At 29.9% G+C, this 18,589-nt stretch overlaps 1 protein-coding gene across 1 annotated transcript in view; it reads right to left on the reverse strand.

Annotated features, from left to right (window-relative positions):
- Positions 1–235: 235 nt before the first annotated feature.
- LOC119688522 overlaps positions 236–18,589 on the reverse strand; it is a 70,514-nt gene continuing 52,160 nt past the window's right edge. The window contains exons 3-4 of the mRNA XM_038103197.1: positions 1,103–1,247; positions 236–347 (exon numbers count right to left, since the gene is read on the reverse strand). Coding sequence (XP_037959125.1) covers positions 236–347; positions 1,103–1,247 — 257 coding nt within the window. The remainder of the gene's footprint in view (positions 348–1,102; positions 1,248–18,589) is intronic.

The raw sequence follows: 18,589 nt of genomic DNA on the forward strand, positions 1-18,589 counted from the left end.
GCTTCAGTTAGTTCGTGCAACTGCCAAGGCAAAATTTTAATTTACATCATTTTCTACTAATTTTCTTTTATCTGGGATATATAATGCATAAGCTGGGCATCAGTGGTCATAATAAATATTTGAACTGAAACGATACCTTGCGTTTTCACCACCGAAACGCACACACAAAATCCTTAAATCCTTAGTCTGTGCGAGTGTGTGCCTACTGCTTCTTGTTATCATTAGTTTTATTCCTTTAAGACTTGCATACATTTTTAAACATATTCATCCGTGGGCTGTGTGGGTTCGCAATTGTATCCGTATCCGGATGCACACTTGTGCCATGTTGCAACACTGGCAAATCTTTGCTAATAAATCATGCTTTTTTATGAATTAGATATTTTTTTCTCGATGCTATTTCAGTACGTTTTCGTTACGTTAGGTAATGTACTCTAAGAAAATTTCTATCTTACTATATATATATACACATATATATTTTTTTTCGTTTTTTTTTCGTATTATTTACGGGGATGATTTACTATTATTTTCCTATTATCTTCGACAACATCCTGAGATGTATTCTTATTTTTTCCTTTGCTCGGTTTTAATTTTTTTTTTTTTATTTAGTTTTCGGCAATTTTATTTCTTATTACTATTTTATTGATTTCTTAGGAGATAAATAGCAGCAAGCCAGCTCTTGTGCTTTTGTGAGAAGAGTTAATGGAAAATTTTATAATATCCATGCCTTATCCTTTTGGTCAGTGCAGTTATCCTTTTTGTTAAAATCCCATTAATATTTATAAGCTCCCATGGTACATTTTCTTTGGTATTTTCTTGTGATACTACGTTTAGTATATTTCGAAGGAAGTAGCATGAGTTGGTTGAAGCCAGGTTTTTTTCTGCATTTGTTACAAGTTTCATAAAGTTTTTCCTCTTATATATATGTATATTTAAATGGTATATATATAATATATATATATATTTTTAATTTTCTATTAGGTAGCTTTGTGTGTATAAGTTTTTACTTAAAGTTTTGTGTTTGTTGTATGTTTTATTTTCTTCATTGATAGTAAAGTATGCCCTATTTTAATTTTTTTGCACTTTAGGTTAAAGTGGAACTTACCTAAAACTTCTTTCCGATATGTCCTGTAGTTCGTTGTCAATAAGTTTCAGAGTTTTTAACCTGAGCCCTTGAAATGTTTCGTCGTCAACAGTTTGCAGATGTGTGTGCGACATCTCAATATAACGCACGGAACTGTGTATGAACTCTGCAAAGATACAAGTTAAACAGACAAAAGTTATTTAATAATTTATATATAAAGGAACTGAAAGGTACAAAAAGTAAGAGGTGAAGTACAGGTTTTATAGGTAACTCTGAACCCGATAATGGCATCAAACATTTTAATTATTAAAAATTTGTATTCAAGCAATAACTAACAGTTAAGTAGTTCCGAAATGAAAATCTTGAGCAAAATGATCATTTTTAAGGAACTTTAAAACTTAAATTGCTTTGGAGTTTAAAATAGTTTTCTTTAACTTTTGCAGACCAAATGAGACAATTTTATTTAAATACTTTTAGAATCTAATGGGCACGTAATGTTATATTTAAAATTAGTAAAATTTTAAAACATATGTGCATATAAAATATTAAATTATTGCGAGTTAATAACCAGAATAATATCAGCAATGCTCTTAAGAAGTATATTAGGCGTCTTAAGTCTTTTTATTATTTTGACATAAGTTCTAGCGCATAATAAGCAAACTTAATAACCTTTTACAAAGTATACTAATTATAGTAATATTATAATTTAAATTAATTAATTCATATTTACAAAATATAATACAATAAGCTGTTATAATATTAATTAAAAGAAAAAAATTTTACGTGAATATGTAGCTTAAAATATGACAAGACAAGATGACAAGAAATCTATTTCGAATAGAAGAGTTACCTCCTTAATCCCAACATATAATAAAATTAGTTATTCCAAAATTTTAAATATTTTTAAAAATTATTATGCAGTGAATTTTTAGACTTACTACGAACATGCCACGTTTCGGAATGGTTTAATGTCTGTCATCAGTGGTCTTTGAAAAGATCCATTGGTTTAATCTAAGTACAATTATTTCAGTATTCAAACAACACCTTTGAGTTATATTTCTCACATCACACTTAACAGTAAAGATATTAGCCACAGCACTCTCCTTGTGAATGAAGTTCATGGGTAAATACAGGATAGCGATAAGTGACTTTAGGATGTGATGCTATAAGAAGTTGTCTTCTACATGCCGTTCTAACTGTAAAGTTCAGAAAAAATGAAGGCACCAAACAAATTAATTTACATCTCGCTTGGTGTTGTAATATAGTAGCACGCCACTGAATTTGGGATTCCGTTGCATGAAATTTGAGATTAGACGCAATTGCAGTTCTTCTTGATGATAGTATTTCGATATCCTAGAATAGGTTATAACGCGTTTTACTCTGTTGATACTAACTAGAGTCATCTTGTATCTTGTAGAATTTATTGTGCAATGTTGGTATGCCATGATCTTTCCGGATGGAAAAGGATAGGAGTTAGACTATATCTGATTTACTGAAAAACAGAATGCAGCGCCCAATACTGTTCGGAGTATATATGATAGTGAGTCAATTTTATTTACAGCACGCGATCAAAGGTGTAAATCTGGTACTACGAGGGTCTGAGCCTGCAGCTTCAGCTATCCTGTTCAATAGAGGTTGGTCTTTTGATAGGAGTACCATAGTGGCTGTGGTTAAGATCGAAGTTTAAGTGAATAGAATAGAATATAATTAATAAAGTATTTATTTAATTTTATTTGATCTGCTGTTGAATTTTCGAAACGGAAACTTTGACCTAAAGAACAGCAGAGGTGTTAGATAGTCCTCGTTTCAAACAAGCAAGGAAACTATATCCAAATGAAAAACTTCAATTTGTGCTAGTGAAGTTTCTTGGACTTTCAATAGGGTCTTTATCGGTACATTATACTAATACATATATATTAAGACCACCATGATACACAGGTAATCACGTTAAAAAACTTTAAACTTGATTCGCCATATTCTTGGAGACAAATGTCTATGTTTGAAAAATGTCGACGTTTGGAACATAATTAAATTTATAGATTTGTCATGTTGGTTTACTTTCAATTTAATGGGGAAGTTCGTTGGTCTTCATACCAGTTATGGTGATTCGTTTTATTTGTCGTATAAGCAGCAGACAACGTGGAATTATTTGTGCTCAAGTAAGGCCACGACTTCAACCTAATATAGCGTAAGGGTTCGTGGTTCATATGACACAAAACTGACGCTACCGGTATTAGCTGCATTCTACAATAAATTCTATAATCGTTTGTCAAATTCAGAGATAATATTTGAATTGGTGTTGGTACGGTGAACTATTTTTTAGTTTCCCTTGCATACGTTAGGGAAAGTTTGCTTTACATATGTAATAGTAGCGTGTCAATCCCGCCATTACCAGTAGTAATCCAGCTTTCAGTATTGATTTCGATACTAGCACTCTAATAAAATTACAGGGCAAATATATTGTTACTGTATATATAAATATTGGTGCCATTTGTAACGAGAGGTGATTTATTAAATAATCGGAAAAATGGACAGAATTCTCAAATCTTGTGCATAAATTTTGATAGATGACTAATCCAATCACAAAAAGACTGAGGTATTTGTAGAAGCCTTTTCTGTTGTGAGTTCCTGAGCAAGTTAAAAAACAAGCGGAGGCTCAGACTAAGCGTCTCCAAGGGCTTATAAAAAATGATGCTAGAAGACTTCTTAGTATGACAGACCTACACCGACGACTTTATCGAAAGATGCCAAATAATCTAGTAGTCATTGAATTCAAATTAGAGGTTTTAAAGATCTTTTAGTAAAAATATATGATGGCATCAAACGCAAGCTACTCGTTAGGTTGATTTTTTGTACCCAGTTATAGTGTTATTTACATAGTTTTATTATGTTTGTAAAACAAAGAGTTTCTTTTTACCCAAAACTGCTTACAAAGCCGCTAGTTATTTGATTATTGGACACTCGACGGCGCACAATGAACATTTGTTGAATGCCGTCAAGGTATAGCGAGAGTAATATAATCAGTTCTTCATAAGATTGCTGAAAACAGATACTGCTTATCCCTGGCAAAAAGAGATTTGAGATTTATTTTGAAAAATTCTTCACTAATTGTACAGTCACAACTATATAGTAAAGCTAATCATAATACGATTAGCTTATTGCTTTAAGGATTATATAAAATTTTTCCTCCTAAGAATTGTTTAGCATTTTTATGTATTAATTTTTTTATTTACTTTTTTTGTTTTTAAGTGAGATTATAAATTTAATTTTTTTAATTCATTATATTTTTTTTTCACCATTTCTACTTTAACTAAATCTTTATGCTCAAGAATATTTCATGATTCGTTAAAAAAATTCTTCAACATTTCTTTTCCAATAGATAATTTTCCTTTCAATGACAGCATGACAATTTTCCAATATTTCATTTTTTAATTTATATTCCTTCGGGGTTAAACTTTTTCATTGTCATTTTCGTTGTTACGTCAGCGCCCATTTAACCAATATGTGGTGTATTTGCAGTGAAGAATAATGTCGCCTTCCTTTCGGTGGCAACTTTCCACGGCTATTCACTCAATACCCGGCAATAGCTCAAATGACAATCACAAAATTTTACAGTTTAAAAGTAAGAAGAAAGGTACGGGATAATTTATACTTGTGTATATGCATGAGATTGTATTTGCTTTCTACGCTTTTGGAGAGCCGTGCCAAGGAAAGCGCCAAGCGAAATTGAAGCAGCTGAAGTAAGTTAATTGATTATCGTTCAATTCCAAAATTCATTTAAAATTTGAGGTCACATAAGATTGAAATGAAGTTTTGCATGACAGAAGTGAACATAAGGCCTGCACAAAGTTAAATTTGCGCAAGGAAAATCGTTTTGGAAATTGCTATCATCATCATCATCGCCATAGTTGTTGTTGGCATCCTCATCTATGCGGACATCAGTAACGTTTGAAATGGAAATTCAAATAATGGGTCATCAGTTTGCCATTGAAATAACAATGGTCAACATAGATGATGATGGCCGCTATTAAAGCAAAAGTGCTGCAAAAATAAAGGAACAGAAAGAAATCAACGTAGAACAGACACACTTTCTAAAATTAATAGTCAACGTTGAAGAAGCTTCAAATGACCATTTGATGACACAGAAATTGTGATATTTGAAAACGATTTGAGTGTAGAATATGTTTTGAATAAAAAATTTGCTATTAGGGTTTGCTTATTTAATTGATTAAACCAATCGCAAAAAGAAATGAGAATTTTCTTTTTGGCCAGAATTCTTATGTTTCCAAGAATTTTATGAACGTGGCGTATGAGTAACTTTTTTCCGATCTGACGAATTAAAGTAATTTTTTTTTTGTATCATATTTATGTGCTTCCTAAAAAATTACATTCAATTTGCTCTGCTAAACAATTTCAACCGCACTAATTTCAGAAAACAAAATAATTGCTTTATTTGTTTTAATTGATTTTCAATGAACCCCAAAAGCATTTGAAATCTTAATAGACTCATCAGCAATTCATTTAAGTTGCCATTCTACGGGTTTTTAAGTAGCCATGAACCGTACAAAAGCTATTTTGTCGCATAATAATTAACATAAAATTAACTTAAACACACAATTTAACACAACACAAAGGAGTTTTTATATTCGCTCGACTCCTTTCTCCTTTGTCTTCTGTTTCTGTTTCTGTTTCTGATTACGCTTTTGTTATTGTTATTGTCCTGGCGTCATTGTTTGTAGAATTGGGGTTTCACCGCAGTTTTGTGTGTGCCTGAAAGGTGATTCCATACAATATACGTCCGCAGTTATTTACTAATAAAAGCAACATTTGCACAATTTCGGCATTTCGGCAAATTTAATACAGGCACTTTTCTCTCCATACGAATACATGAACATTAAGTGACCTCTATGAAGTCTTCGCTTACTTAAAGAGTTAAATTCATGGAACATGGACCTTAGTTCTGAAAATTGTATAACAATTGATCAGTATGCTTTCTCAAAATACAGGTTATACAACTTTACTAAAACAGAATTTTGACTAAAACTTTAATACACTGTCAATTTCAATATAATATGTGGACCTTGTCATTAAGTGTGAAATACAACATAACTTAAATGTCCTTAAATGTTAGGATTTTTCACAATACGGAATCGATTTGAGTCCATTTTTGATCCGATCTTACTGGGTGTGGTGTTGTTCATTTTCAAACCATACAAAACTGGAGAGTTGTCTGTCTAAACTAAAACCCTAACCCTAGCCTGATAAATTGAGTTTGGCTAGATTTGCTTGCGTTTGAAATTTTAAACAAATTTTTCGATACATATTCTTTACTCATTGGTTAGAATTGTCTTTAGTTTCTCAATTGAAATGTTCGGTATTAAAACTAAACAAGGCACGATATATGCTAAATAACAATGATGCCTATTTTAGTCAAAAATTCGCTTTGGCGACGCAAAGTGTGGCAACACAAAAAATAGCCGATCAAAATTCGATATTTTCTGAACCAGTAGCGATATTAACATAAAATTTTAAAAAAAATTATTATTGAAATAGCTTTTGTTTTTAATATGAGCTCAATCGGCTTACTGGAACCCCTCCAAATTTTGGGTGAAAAATGTAGCATTTTCACATTTCCTTAGTTCACACAAAAATTATGATAGCTAGAAAGTTGAATTTTGTTGTAAAAAATGGGCGTGAACCACCCCCCTCCCCCCTTAGTTTTTAAGTTATTTGCAGTTTTATGCGATTTCACAAAAATTGGGCGAATCTACATTAATCTTTTTAATCTACGACAATTGTGCACATATTTTTGGTAAAATTACATTAATTTATTTTTATGATATTTCAAATAAATGAATTAAATAATTTATTAATTAATTTTAAATAATTTATTACATTTAACGTTAATTTACTTAATTAAAAAAAATCGAGTATATATTTCTTTCTACAATTGGTTGAAGAAACTCCAATACTGCCTGTAAGTAACAACATTAAAAAAAAAAATATTTTACGTGTGCCTTGTGCTAGTATTAATAATAATTGTAAATTAACTAAAATGTTTGTTGTTGTGTTTTCATTTGTATTTGAACCCTTTTAATACTGATGATGTTAATATTGATACAATTGCAAAAGAAAACAATTATTATGTATTAAAAAAACTAAATTTAACATTACCGTTAAATTTAACATATTTTTATTCTTCTCCAAAAAAATCATGAAAATATGTATTGATGATGATAGAAAATATGTTTTCTTTATGTATTTGTATTAGTCCGCGTTCTCATCTGGTTTGGATAGCCCTGGTATACATTATTCGCTTACCATAATTTATTTATAGATGTCGCTGGACTAAGCATATTTGCTAAGCAAAACGGTGAGAGATTCTACGTACCACAGGTGAGCTTAACATAATTGTTATATATTTAGTTTTAATCTAAATCGCATCTAGGAGTAACATACTTATTAACTAACAAAAATATTTTTTTAATGTTAATTTTTTCTTGCCGTTAGTGACGCATCTTTATTACGAAAAGAAACTTTTTAAAATTTAGACGGATTCGAATAGCAAAGAAAAGACAAGAACAAAAATTTATTTAATTTATTGAAATTTGTCTGACCATACAATGCTGTTTCGAGTATATTATGGTCAGTCAAATTATAATAAATTAAATAAATTTTTGTCCTTGTATTTTCTTTGCTATTCGAATCCATGTAATATTTTTTTTATTTTGATTTATTTGTTTTTTTTTTTAAATGTTTTAGTCTCATATTTTCATAACTTACAAAGTCATTTCTTATAGAAGTTTGTAATTCTATGTATATTTTGCAAAGCAAAAAAGGATTCACTTACTGCCGTGAGATTTTCCAACAAGAGGTTTTATTGGTTGTAATTACGTTCTCGTATGAGTATGTTTAATACAATATATACGTACTAACTATATTATTGTATATGATGGAGTGTAGATGGTGAAAAGTAAGAAAGTTTTCTCTTTGACCTTTTGTTTATTGCAAATTTTACAAGCCACAAACATTGCAAAATTGTGCTCTAGTTTCGAAGAATTTCACAGTTACTGTACTGTATCTTCTTACGAATGCTCCAATGTTCCATCCACTCAACAGTTATTTTAAAATTTTTAGCTCCTCATATAACCTCATTTATCTTCTCTTTATGTTGATTGTACATAATTTTCCTCGATTTTTTATGTTTTTGTCAACTTAAGTTTTGACACAAATATGTTTGCATTGTTTATGGCTATCAGAGTCCACATGCATGATAATAGTTTTGTGTTGTATTTATGTTGGCAACACTTGGCACTTTAACAGTTTTTAGCTAGCTGGCATTTGTGCAATTGTTCTCGTGTAGTTGGCATTGTTCTGCTGATGTTACTGATGTTACTGGTGTTACTGGTGTTACTGGTGTTACCATTGCCGTGCCATCCCTGGAGTAACATCAACAACATAACAACAATTAAATTACGATTCGTTGAGCATGTGTTAATTAATAGCATAAAACAAAGGTCTAAACGCGACCCACAGGATACATAAGTTCAACTGTGATGTATGTCCGTGCGCCTAAGCATGCATGCTCTGTAGTACTTAATTCTATTCTATTTATGTATGTCTAAGCTCTTTACTGTGCTAATTTAATACAACAAAAATAAGTAAAAGCCAACAGAAATATAAATAATTGCGTTGTTATTCAAATGAAAAAAGGAAGAAAATAAAGTGAAAGTCGTGATGCATTAATAAGAACTTTACTGTACCAGAAAGAAGAAAAAGGACTCTAATGAGTTTAAATATTTAGGTATTATTTTTAACATATTGTCTGTATGCTGTTATCTAAACTGTATTACCTGATTAAAAAATGTATGGGACCCTCAACAAAGCACAATTTTATTTAATATTGAATTAGAATATATAGAATTAAAAAAAAGAAGCTTTATATAAAAGCTATTAAAATAAATAAGCTGTGTCTTCTACAATTGAGATTATACTTGTTGAAAGAAATAGCAGTAATTGGATGGAAAATTAAAAGTTTTGTCATAATTAGTCTTTTTTTTACACGAGGCTAGACTTTTTGTCATAGAATATATAATATCAAGAATGAAAATTATTTCACTATTGTTAAAATAAAAATAAAAAATAAAAATCCTTTTGAAAACTTAAAAAAAATATAAATCTAAATCTATTATTAAAAGAAATATATATACAAAAAAATATACAAAAAAAAATTTATAGCAAAACTAACAAAACTCCAGAAAAATATGCGAACCAAAAAAGTCAAGTACGGCTTTGGATTAGTTGGTTAAGGTGCGCTGACTCTGAGTTTCACATTTGGGAGTCCCCGACTTCGAATCCTGGTACTTGCAGTCTCAAAAATAATTATTTACGAATAATTAAATACAAGAATTATCTCCAAGACCACTGATGATAGGTATTTAGCAATACTCTAAACAGCTGTATGGTCAGCCAAAAATTCAATTAATTAAAATAATATAAAAAAATAAAATTTTTGTTGTTGTAGTTCACTACTGTTCGAAAAAACATCTTTAAAAAAAATTATGATAAAAAAATAAAACCTAAAAAAAAATATAAATCTAAAATCCAAAAATATATACCAAAAAAAATATATAAAAATAAATTGCCTTTCCGCAAAAATGAGTAAGTAATAGACAATACACAAAAGCAATTAGTTTATTGAAAAATTATATATAAATAAATAAAAGCGAAAAGAATATAAAAATTAATATATATTTAAGTCGACTAAAGCAAATTTCATAAAAATTTAAACAAATGTGATTTTTCTTAAAAATAATAAAAAATATACCAAAAAACTAATTAATTGAAAATCATAAATAAATAATTACGTTCTCAGTATTACGTTCCTAGATTAGGTCCTATACATAAGAAAGAATATATAAATCTGCCTCTATAAGCAGAATAGTATTATCACTTAAAAATTAAAAAATAAAAATATAATTAATTAATACAATTATTCTAGAGCTGGCTTATGTGCTAATATAAAAACACCAAGTGAATTTGTTGACGGCAGCACTTTTGAAATTCACTGACAAGTCACTGACTTATCAAGCCGCCCTCGAACAATAATATTTTTGGTTAAAAAAACAATCGACACCGTAAGCTTTCTTGAAGTACAGTGTTTCGTCGATCATTGACCGCAAACTCTTTGCTAACCCTTTAGCACAACTATGGCTTTGTGTGATCGTCGAACAGTCAGAAGTATAATTATAAAACTAGTTCATATAAACACACTGGTAATAAGATAAGTCTCAAACCCTGTATAGTAAGACAGTAGAGTGCTATCAACTTATAGGAAAAAAATTGTTGTATCTTTAAAATTATTTATGTATTTTATTGTAAAATAAAAGCACATAAAGTAAAATTGAAAGAATGAAATAATATAAGAAATTTATTTTAAAATAAGTTGAAATAAAGAAGAAAAGTCTTTAAAAATAGAATGTGAGGTGAAATTCTTTATTTAAATTTAAATTGTTTAAATTTAAATGAACTTAAATATTTATTATATGCACAGTTTACATAAAATGCAGTTAGCAAAGGAATTTTCTTCCTGTGTGTAATTACCTTAAGCCAAAGTGTAAACACTTTATTCTCACAAAATAAATTTTTAATTATTGAATTCATATTGAGAATTGATTGACATTTGCTTAAAAACCAAAAATGCATGTCCAAATACGCTACTATACTTTTAACCTCTAACAAAAGGACCTTTTGTGTAAACTTTCTACATTATTTCTTAACAAGAATTACGCATTAAAGGATAATAAAAGGTCACGTCGCAAATTTTCTACTGTGCTATTGATATGCAGCAAATAAAATTTCCTACAAAATGACAGCAGACATGAAAATGCACTTTTCCGAAAATGAATAAAATTTTTGGAAGTAATTGATAAAAATTATATAAATTTATTTCTGCGAGGACTTGCATTTTAATAAACCTCAGAGTAATTGTTATAAATGTTTCTGAAAGATATTTTGAAAAGCATTGTATTAGACACTTTCAGTAGTATATAAATACAATTACATACGAGTACATATTTATATCTTTTACAAATATTCAGTATCTCAGGATATGAATACGATAATAATATTTGTGAAAAAGTGAGAAAATAATTTTTATTCAATTTATATTAACAATCATTTTATATTATCCAGTCTTTTTTATAGTAAGAGTTTGTTAATTTATCGCTATTAAAGATATGCTTTTATAATACAATGATCCTAAGAAAGAGTACATAAAATATATACCATAGATTGATTGATTAGATTATTTGAGACAATAACTATTAAGTTGTCTGTCTTAAAAGGTTTTGAATATCCTATAGTGCTTTTAATATTTGCTAAAATGAAAGAAATCATCACTGATTTTTAATAAAGCCAAATCATTTTTTAGTGGCCCTGTCCGGATGGCCCTATGATTTTTTTTAATTTTAATCACATACGGTTGAACATGTCATTCAGTTGGTCTATTATAGTTTTGCTAGATAGTATTTGGAGCTCTTAATTCCAATTGTGTCATTTTTCTTGAAAAAAATTTAATAGAAGAAAAGTGAGACACATATCTTTACGGTGTGTACGGTATATAAATACTGTGCAGACTCATGTCACTGGATAATAATTTGTCGGAAATTGTTTAATAAAATGGTGGTCTTACGGTCCATAAATTATAAATAAACTAATAAACCAATAAACCAAAAACCACTGTTGGTAAGAATTTGGCAATATTTGAAACTGCTCTTTGATGAACCAAAAAAATTTCAATTAAAAAAAAAAATTCTTCTATACTATTTTATTAGATATAGACTTGGTAAGCATTATAAGAAAAAATAACGACTTTAAATGAATAAATCTTAATTAATTTTAGTAAGATTTTAAAATTAAATTCATTCTAATATTCGTTAATTTTGTTAGTTCTAAAAATGGATTCAGATTTCCATACGTTCAAGGATTGTGTTCCCTAAATCTTGAAATATTAAAAGAGACTCCTAGTATGCACTTTTTAGTATTGCTGCAGATTCTTGGTGTCACAAAGGATTTAATGTTAAGTCTGTTTGCTTCTTTGAATAACAAAATCTTAATTAGTTTAGGCTATGATTAGCCTAAATTGCTAATGGCACGATCGCATCTACTCATACATCTATATAACATATTGACACATTAAAATACGTAAGAGATTTTTTAAACTTATAGTTCGCATATGAGTAAAGTAAAGAAAGTTTGAAGGATTTCTAAGGAACCTGCTTGAACTACGTTTGCAACCCTACGATTAGCCAAATTGCTGTAACGACACCACGATTAGCCAAAATATCTATAACCACACCTACATATTTACCGCACATAACTTGTAGGTATCTAGCTACTAGAATAAGTCTTGAATGTGTTGGAACTAGAATTTGTGTATATGGGCCCATTTGAACCCATTTGACAAGTATGACAAGTTTACACCATATAACGAATGCTTTGTTTCATTTAGTATATCGTGGGGTGTAAAGTCTTTTTACCATCAATAGTTTATGTAGTTGGTAAGTTATTTCTCACGTACAGTGTGCGAGGCGCTGTTCCGAATGTCTGCTATTTAGCAACATTCGTAGACTTGGTCTCGTAACGCATGGGTTACGAGAGAAAGTACAATGACAAACTTTCAACTGCGTAATGACGGTTGCAGGTTTGAACATTGATCAAAATCTCTGGCATTAATGTTGAAAAAATAAAGTGACATATTTTTTAAAATTTCTGAAATTTTTAATCGTTTTTCTAAATCTATTTCATCATCCTCAAAATAATTCCCTTTCAATACTCCAAACTTAGGACAACATTTTTTCCAACACTTGAAACAATTGTTAAAAGCCATTTTCGGAACTTACGTTGTAAATGTATACCTTTTCGGTTTTAAACTTCTCAATCGCAATGAAACAGTGTTGCCTGAGTGGTTACATGAGTTTTGGGAATAGTCAGATGTCACAGAAGTTAAGTCTAGTATAGTCAATACAGTGTGAAATGGTATGTTATCGTTGTGACAAAATCTCCTTTTATATATTAGTTGCTTCTCAACATAGTGCTATCATCTCAGGGAAGCTGTTTTTCATTTATCAATCGAGATGGCTATATGAGTTCACGGATTGTGAAGAATTCTACTAAGAATAATGTAATTTTATTCAAATACGAGTAATATGATTAATAAAATTTTTAGTGTTTTGGCTGCTATGCGCCTCTGTATGAAAATAAATTTTATTTATGGGAAATATAATATAAATATTACAAAATACTAAATGGGTGTTAAGAAACACACTATTTGTGCATCCACTAAAAATTCGCTAGCATATTGACGATAGCATAGAAAGGTTCAACACCATAGTTTGCGCATTCAGTGATTTTATTGAAATGAGTTTTTTTTTTTAGAAAGTATAAAAAAGTGCAGCTTTTTGAAATGTTGCAACTCAATTGGGCTAATCTGTACGTTCAGGATATTGTACATATCCAAAGTAGTTTAAAAATATCCTTGAGATGGATATTAAAGTGTTAAAAAAATATTTAAAGAAAATATAATAATTAAGACTAAATAAATTCATTTCACACTGGTACAATTCAAAATAGTAGTTTCATCTATTAAGTAATTTCTTCCAAATATACAGAAAATTTGGCCGGAGGTAAAGATTATTTTTTATTGTCTCGCTAAGTTTAGTTACTGACTGCGACATCTAGTTCATATGTAATGTGGATAATTATCTAGGTTACTGTATGGGACTCGTTAAACAATACTTCAAAATTTCATCAGGCTCAAAATACTAAGCATGATTAAGAATCCATTTTATTGAGTATTTATTAAACAGTGCTTAAAGACTTCAACAGGTTCAAAGTTTAAGGCGTGGCTAAGAGTTCATTTTATCGAATAATCGTTAAATAGTCCTCCAACTCTGGAAGGATCCATAATATTTGGTATTCGTTAAACAATGCCTCAAAATTTCAACAGGCTCAAAGTTTAAGGCGTGGCTAAGAGTCTATTTTACCGGTTAATCGTTAAATAGTACTCCAATTCCAGAAGGGTCCATAATATTTGGTATTCGTTAAACAATGCCTCAAAACTTCAACAGACTCAAAGTTTAAGGCGTGGCTAAGAGTCTATTTTACCGGTTAATCGTTAAATAGTACTCCAATTTCAGAAGGGTCCATTATATTAGGTATTCGTTAAACAATGCCTCAAAACTTCAACAGGTTCAAATAGACTCTTAGGCGTGGCTAAGAGTCTATTTTACCGGTTAATCGTTAAATAGTACTCCAACTCTAGAAGGGTCCATAATATTTGGTATTCGTTAAACAAAGCCTCAAAAGTTCAACAGGTTTAAAGAACTATATCGGATATTCGGATATATTTATATATGATATTCCTTAAATAATACCTCAACTCCAACAGGGACAATAATATTGGGTATTTGTTAAAAGAAACTTTAAAATTTCAACAGGTTCAAGTGCTAGGCGTGGCTGAAGATGCATTATATCGGATATTCATCAAATAATACTCTAACTCCAAGAGGTTCATATATTCTAAGCTTGACTAATGGTTCGTTATATTGGGTATTCATTATAAGCCCAGTATCTACTCCATCATTAAGCATAAAATATTTTGAGGAAAACTTGACCAATGAAAAGTGAAGTTCTAATGGCTTTTAATTTTTGTTTTTTTTTTTTCTGTTGTTTTAAACAAAAATGGGAATATTGAGCAAAAACTAAGTTCGAAATTAAAGTAATCTTGTAACTTTATTTGAAACTTTTTTGATTTTCTTTTTCTCGCTGATTAAATGAAAATTGACACAACTGATTTCACAAGTTGCGCACATAAAAGCTTTGCCTTGTCAAGCTTTCAATTAAACCAATTAAAACCAAAACAACAACAACAACAACAACAACAGCTTTGGCAGCAGGAGCAGCATTGGCAGCATCAACTTGAATAGTGAAAACACTAAGAGCTGTTGGAACAGTAAACAGAAGCACGAATGAACACACGCAAATACATACACAAATGCACGCACATACACACACAGAACAGTAGCTGGTGAAGTAAATAAGCGTGGAATGACTTTGAACTAAATTTGCATTTATCTCTGGCAGGCAAATGCAGCGCATGAATATTGCATGTATGATTGACGCTGGCAGTTTAAAAGTCACATTCAGCTTAGGCAGCGAAAATGCACATGAACCCCCCCCCCCGTACGTATACGTAAACTGAGTAATGCAGTTTGGGCAAATGGGCGAACAGTCGGAATAGGTTATTGCAGCATGTCAAGCATTTGCGGCCGTTTGATGGCCGAAAATCAAAAATTATGCTCAAAGTGTAAAATTATGTCATTTCAAATAAGCCAAATAAATGCAATATCGTCATTGTTGTTTTTCGAAACTGAGGACTCCCCGCACCCCGCACCCCGCTCCCGCTCCCCCTCGCACTACCGCTTAGCTAGTCAATCATCAGTTATGGTTTTTAAAAATATATATTTAAAATTTTTAAATTTAATAGGTATTTTAAAATAAAATAGACTATCAGCGTAATAAGTAGCTCGTTTGCCTCAGTTTTCGGTACATTAGCAAAATTGCATTTGTCGGGGAAAAATTGTTCAACGAAGCCGTAATTGCACTTTTAATTTTGTGAAAACTGTAAAAGCTGCTTTTACTGCCAATTTATTTCTGAAATTAAATTCAATATACGGTAGTATGGCCTCGAAGATATTTCATTGAAAAAAGTTTTGTGAAAAAATTGGAGTAGTTTGTACAAATATTGGCAGGACAATATTTTCTGAAATCCTTAGACAATTGCCAACGATTTCAATATAACATGCAGTTCATGTGTCAAGGGCATAAGCGACTTAACTATATTAGAAAGTATTAGAAAAACCCATTATTGGCATATTTTATTTGCTGTAGTTGTAGAGCAACAATAGATATATTGTCAGAGATACAATAATAAAATTGTGGTCATTTTTCATTTATTTTAAAAGTTTAAAATTTTACTCTACTTCTATAAATTTGCACGAAATGGGTTAATTACACCTAGCCTGCTAGCTTGAATTCCAATTATATTAGAAGCGGAAACTTTTCAAATGAGTAATACTGTGGAGAATATAAAGAAATTGTGTTGTAAGTGAAATAAATTTTAATAATTTTTGCAGTAATAATTATATCAATACTTCCACTTCAAATCATTTTTCACTTATAAGTAAGCACCTCAAATTTAAATTCAAATCCGAAAATATTTGCGAAATTCGAATCTATTATGCATCACATACAGAGAATAGGAACTTGATACTTCCTCCACTTTAAAAAAAAACGAATTTAAATATTACACAAACCTAGAACTTTTTAAGGATGCTTTGATAAAATAATTGCAGTGAATATTATTATGCATTTACGTCTTCTCAGTTTCTAGGGAAAAATCTCAAGATGCACTCTTTAGTTATGTGTATTTTTTTTTTGCTTCATTCATTACTATAAAATCATATATATATGTGTGTTCTTAGCTTTCAAAGCAAATCCTAAGATTTTTAAATCACATATGAGCTATTTTTTTATACACCTTCTGACCTCATCTCCTTCGACTTGGCTGAATTTTTTTTTACAAGTACTTTTAAGAAAATAAAAAGATCGTTATATCGGAAAAAATTATTGTAATTTTTTTAATGGAATATGCAGTCAATGAGATTTTTAAAACTTGCGTTGTGAACTAGACTAATTTTAAAATTGCAATATCTTAGACTCTATAAGCGAAAGAGGCCTTAGTCTCTTTAGATTTTAATGACAATTTGTTCAACATTTTATAAATAGTTCAAACCAGGGCTGTCCAAAGCATGGTCCGCGGGCCACATGTGGCTTACGGCTAATGGTAAAACCACATTATTTTATTTTTATGGTATATGTACCAAATATATGAATTCAGATTAATAAAACTAAATAGAACATTATAACCGTATTTTTATTTTTATCCAAAATACGTTCCTACGAACGTGTGTATTTGTTTTTGCAGGGCTGGTCTGAACAGCCCTGGCTTAAGCAATTAAATAGTTAAAACTCTCAACCATTGAAATAGCGTAGGAAATTATATCCATTAACCCCGTATTATCCAGAACTATTTATGCCACAGATTTTGTTAATAAGATATATATTAGCCTGACAATGAATATGAGAGTGCGTTATTTCGGACTAAGCATCTTCATTTTAAACATTGAATCTTGAATGAATATTGGTTTTATATACATTTTTTAATTATATTAAACAAAAAATACATTACTACATTACTTGTTTGAAAACTTTTCAATTTAATTTGATTCTACAAATTTTAATATCACTTTCATTAAAACCCTGACTTGTGGTGTCTTCACATGTTAAAAGTTTGCTGTGTAGGGAATGTTCATGAAATCATTAAATTATTATTTAATAATAATTTAAAAAATTATTTTCTTTTGGTGAAGTTGTGCTTCTTTTATGTTAGTTACCTCTCAATTTAGTGCTATCATCTCAGGATTGTTTGTTTTTCGTTTAGTAGTAGAGATAGTTATAAAAGTTAACCTGTTGTAAAGAATACTACTAAGAGTTATGCTATTTCACATGAGTAATAAAATTTTAATTCTCACTTAGTTTATTTGGTTTAATCCATAAAAATGGTTTAATGGCAAATGTTTAAGTGTAATTTCTTATTGCTTAATATATGAATTGCTAAAATATTCATTTTTAAATAATTATTTTCATCATCACTTGATTGCGCATATATATTGCAAGATATATATGTGTCACCATGCACTATTAGAATGAGCTGTTTAAGAATTAATAGTTAACATTGTTTCTTTGGAGAGTAGTTTATGATTTCGCAGCACAGTTCTGGCAAAGTAAGGAAAACATGGGGACAGCAGCGCAGTCGTAGTTGAGTTAGATAAGAAGACACACTTGAGTGGTTGAAGTAGAGGTTGTGCTCACGGTTGCCACTTTAGTACCAAAATTGGTACTTTATTTTTTTTTTTTTCGTTTGGGACTCATGTTCAAAAAATGGTACACTTTTGACGACCCAACTTTATTGTGGATATTTCCAATTAATTTTTTTTATAAATGCAACTTTGCACTATTTTATATTTTGTTCATTTATAACAATATGAAAAACACAGAACAAGAAAACAAAAACGTCCAAAAAATTTTTGGACCTTTTTTTACAGAAATGGTACCTTTTTAAACCAATTTTGGTACAGAAAAAAATTTTCAAGTGGCAACCATGGTTGTGCTACCGAATTTACTAACATCCTGGCGATGACAAATAATAAGTATGAGTCGACGTATATATTAAGAGACCCCAGAGGGTTTTTATAAGCTTAATAAAAGCATTATTTGCGAATTTATTAAAAATGTGTTAGCTTATCAACCATGGAAAAGTTGAAAACCTCAGTCTTCAATCTTACAAAAAAAAAGATATAGACTAAATAAATATATTTTATATTG

Source organism: Teleopsis dalmanni, chromosome X (genome assembly GCF_002237135.1).
Source record: "Teleopsis dalmanni isolate 2A chromosome X, ASM223713v2, whole genome shotgun sequence".
NCBI classification, from domain to species: domain Eukaryota; kingdom Metazoa; phylum Arthropoda; class Insecta; order Diptera; family Diopsidae; genus Teleopsis; species Teleopsis dalmanni.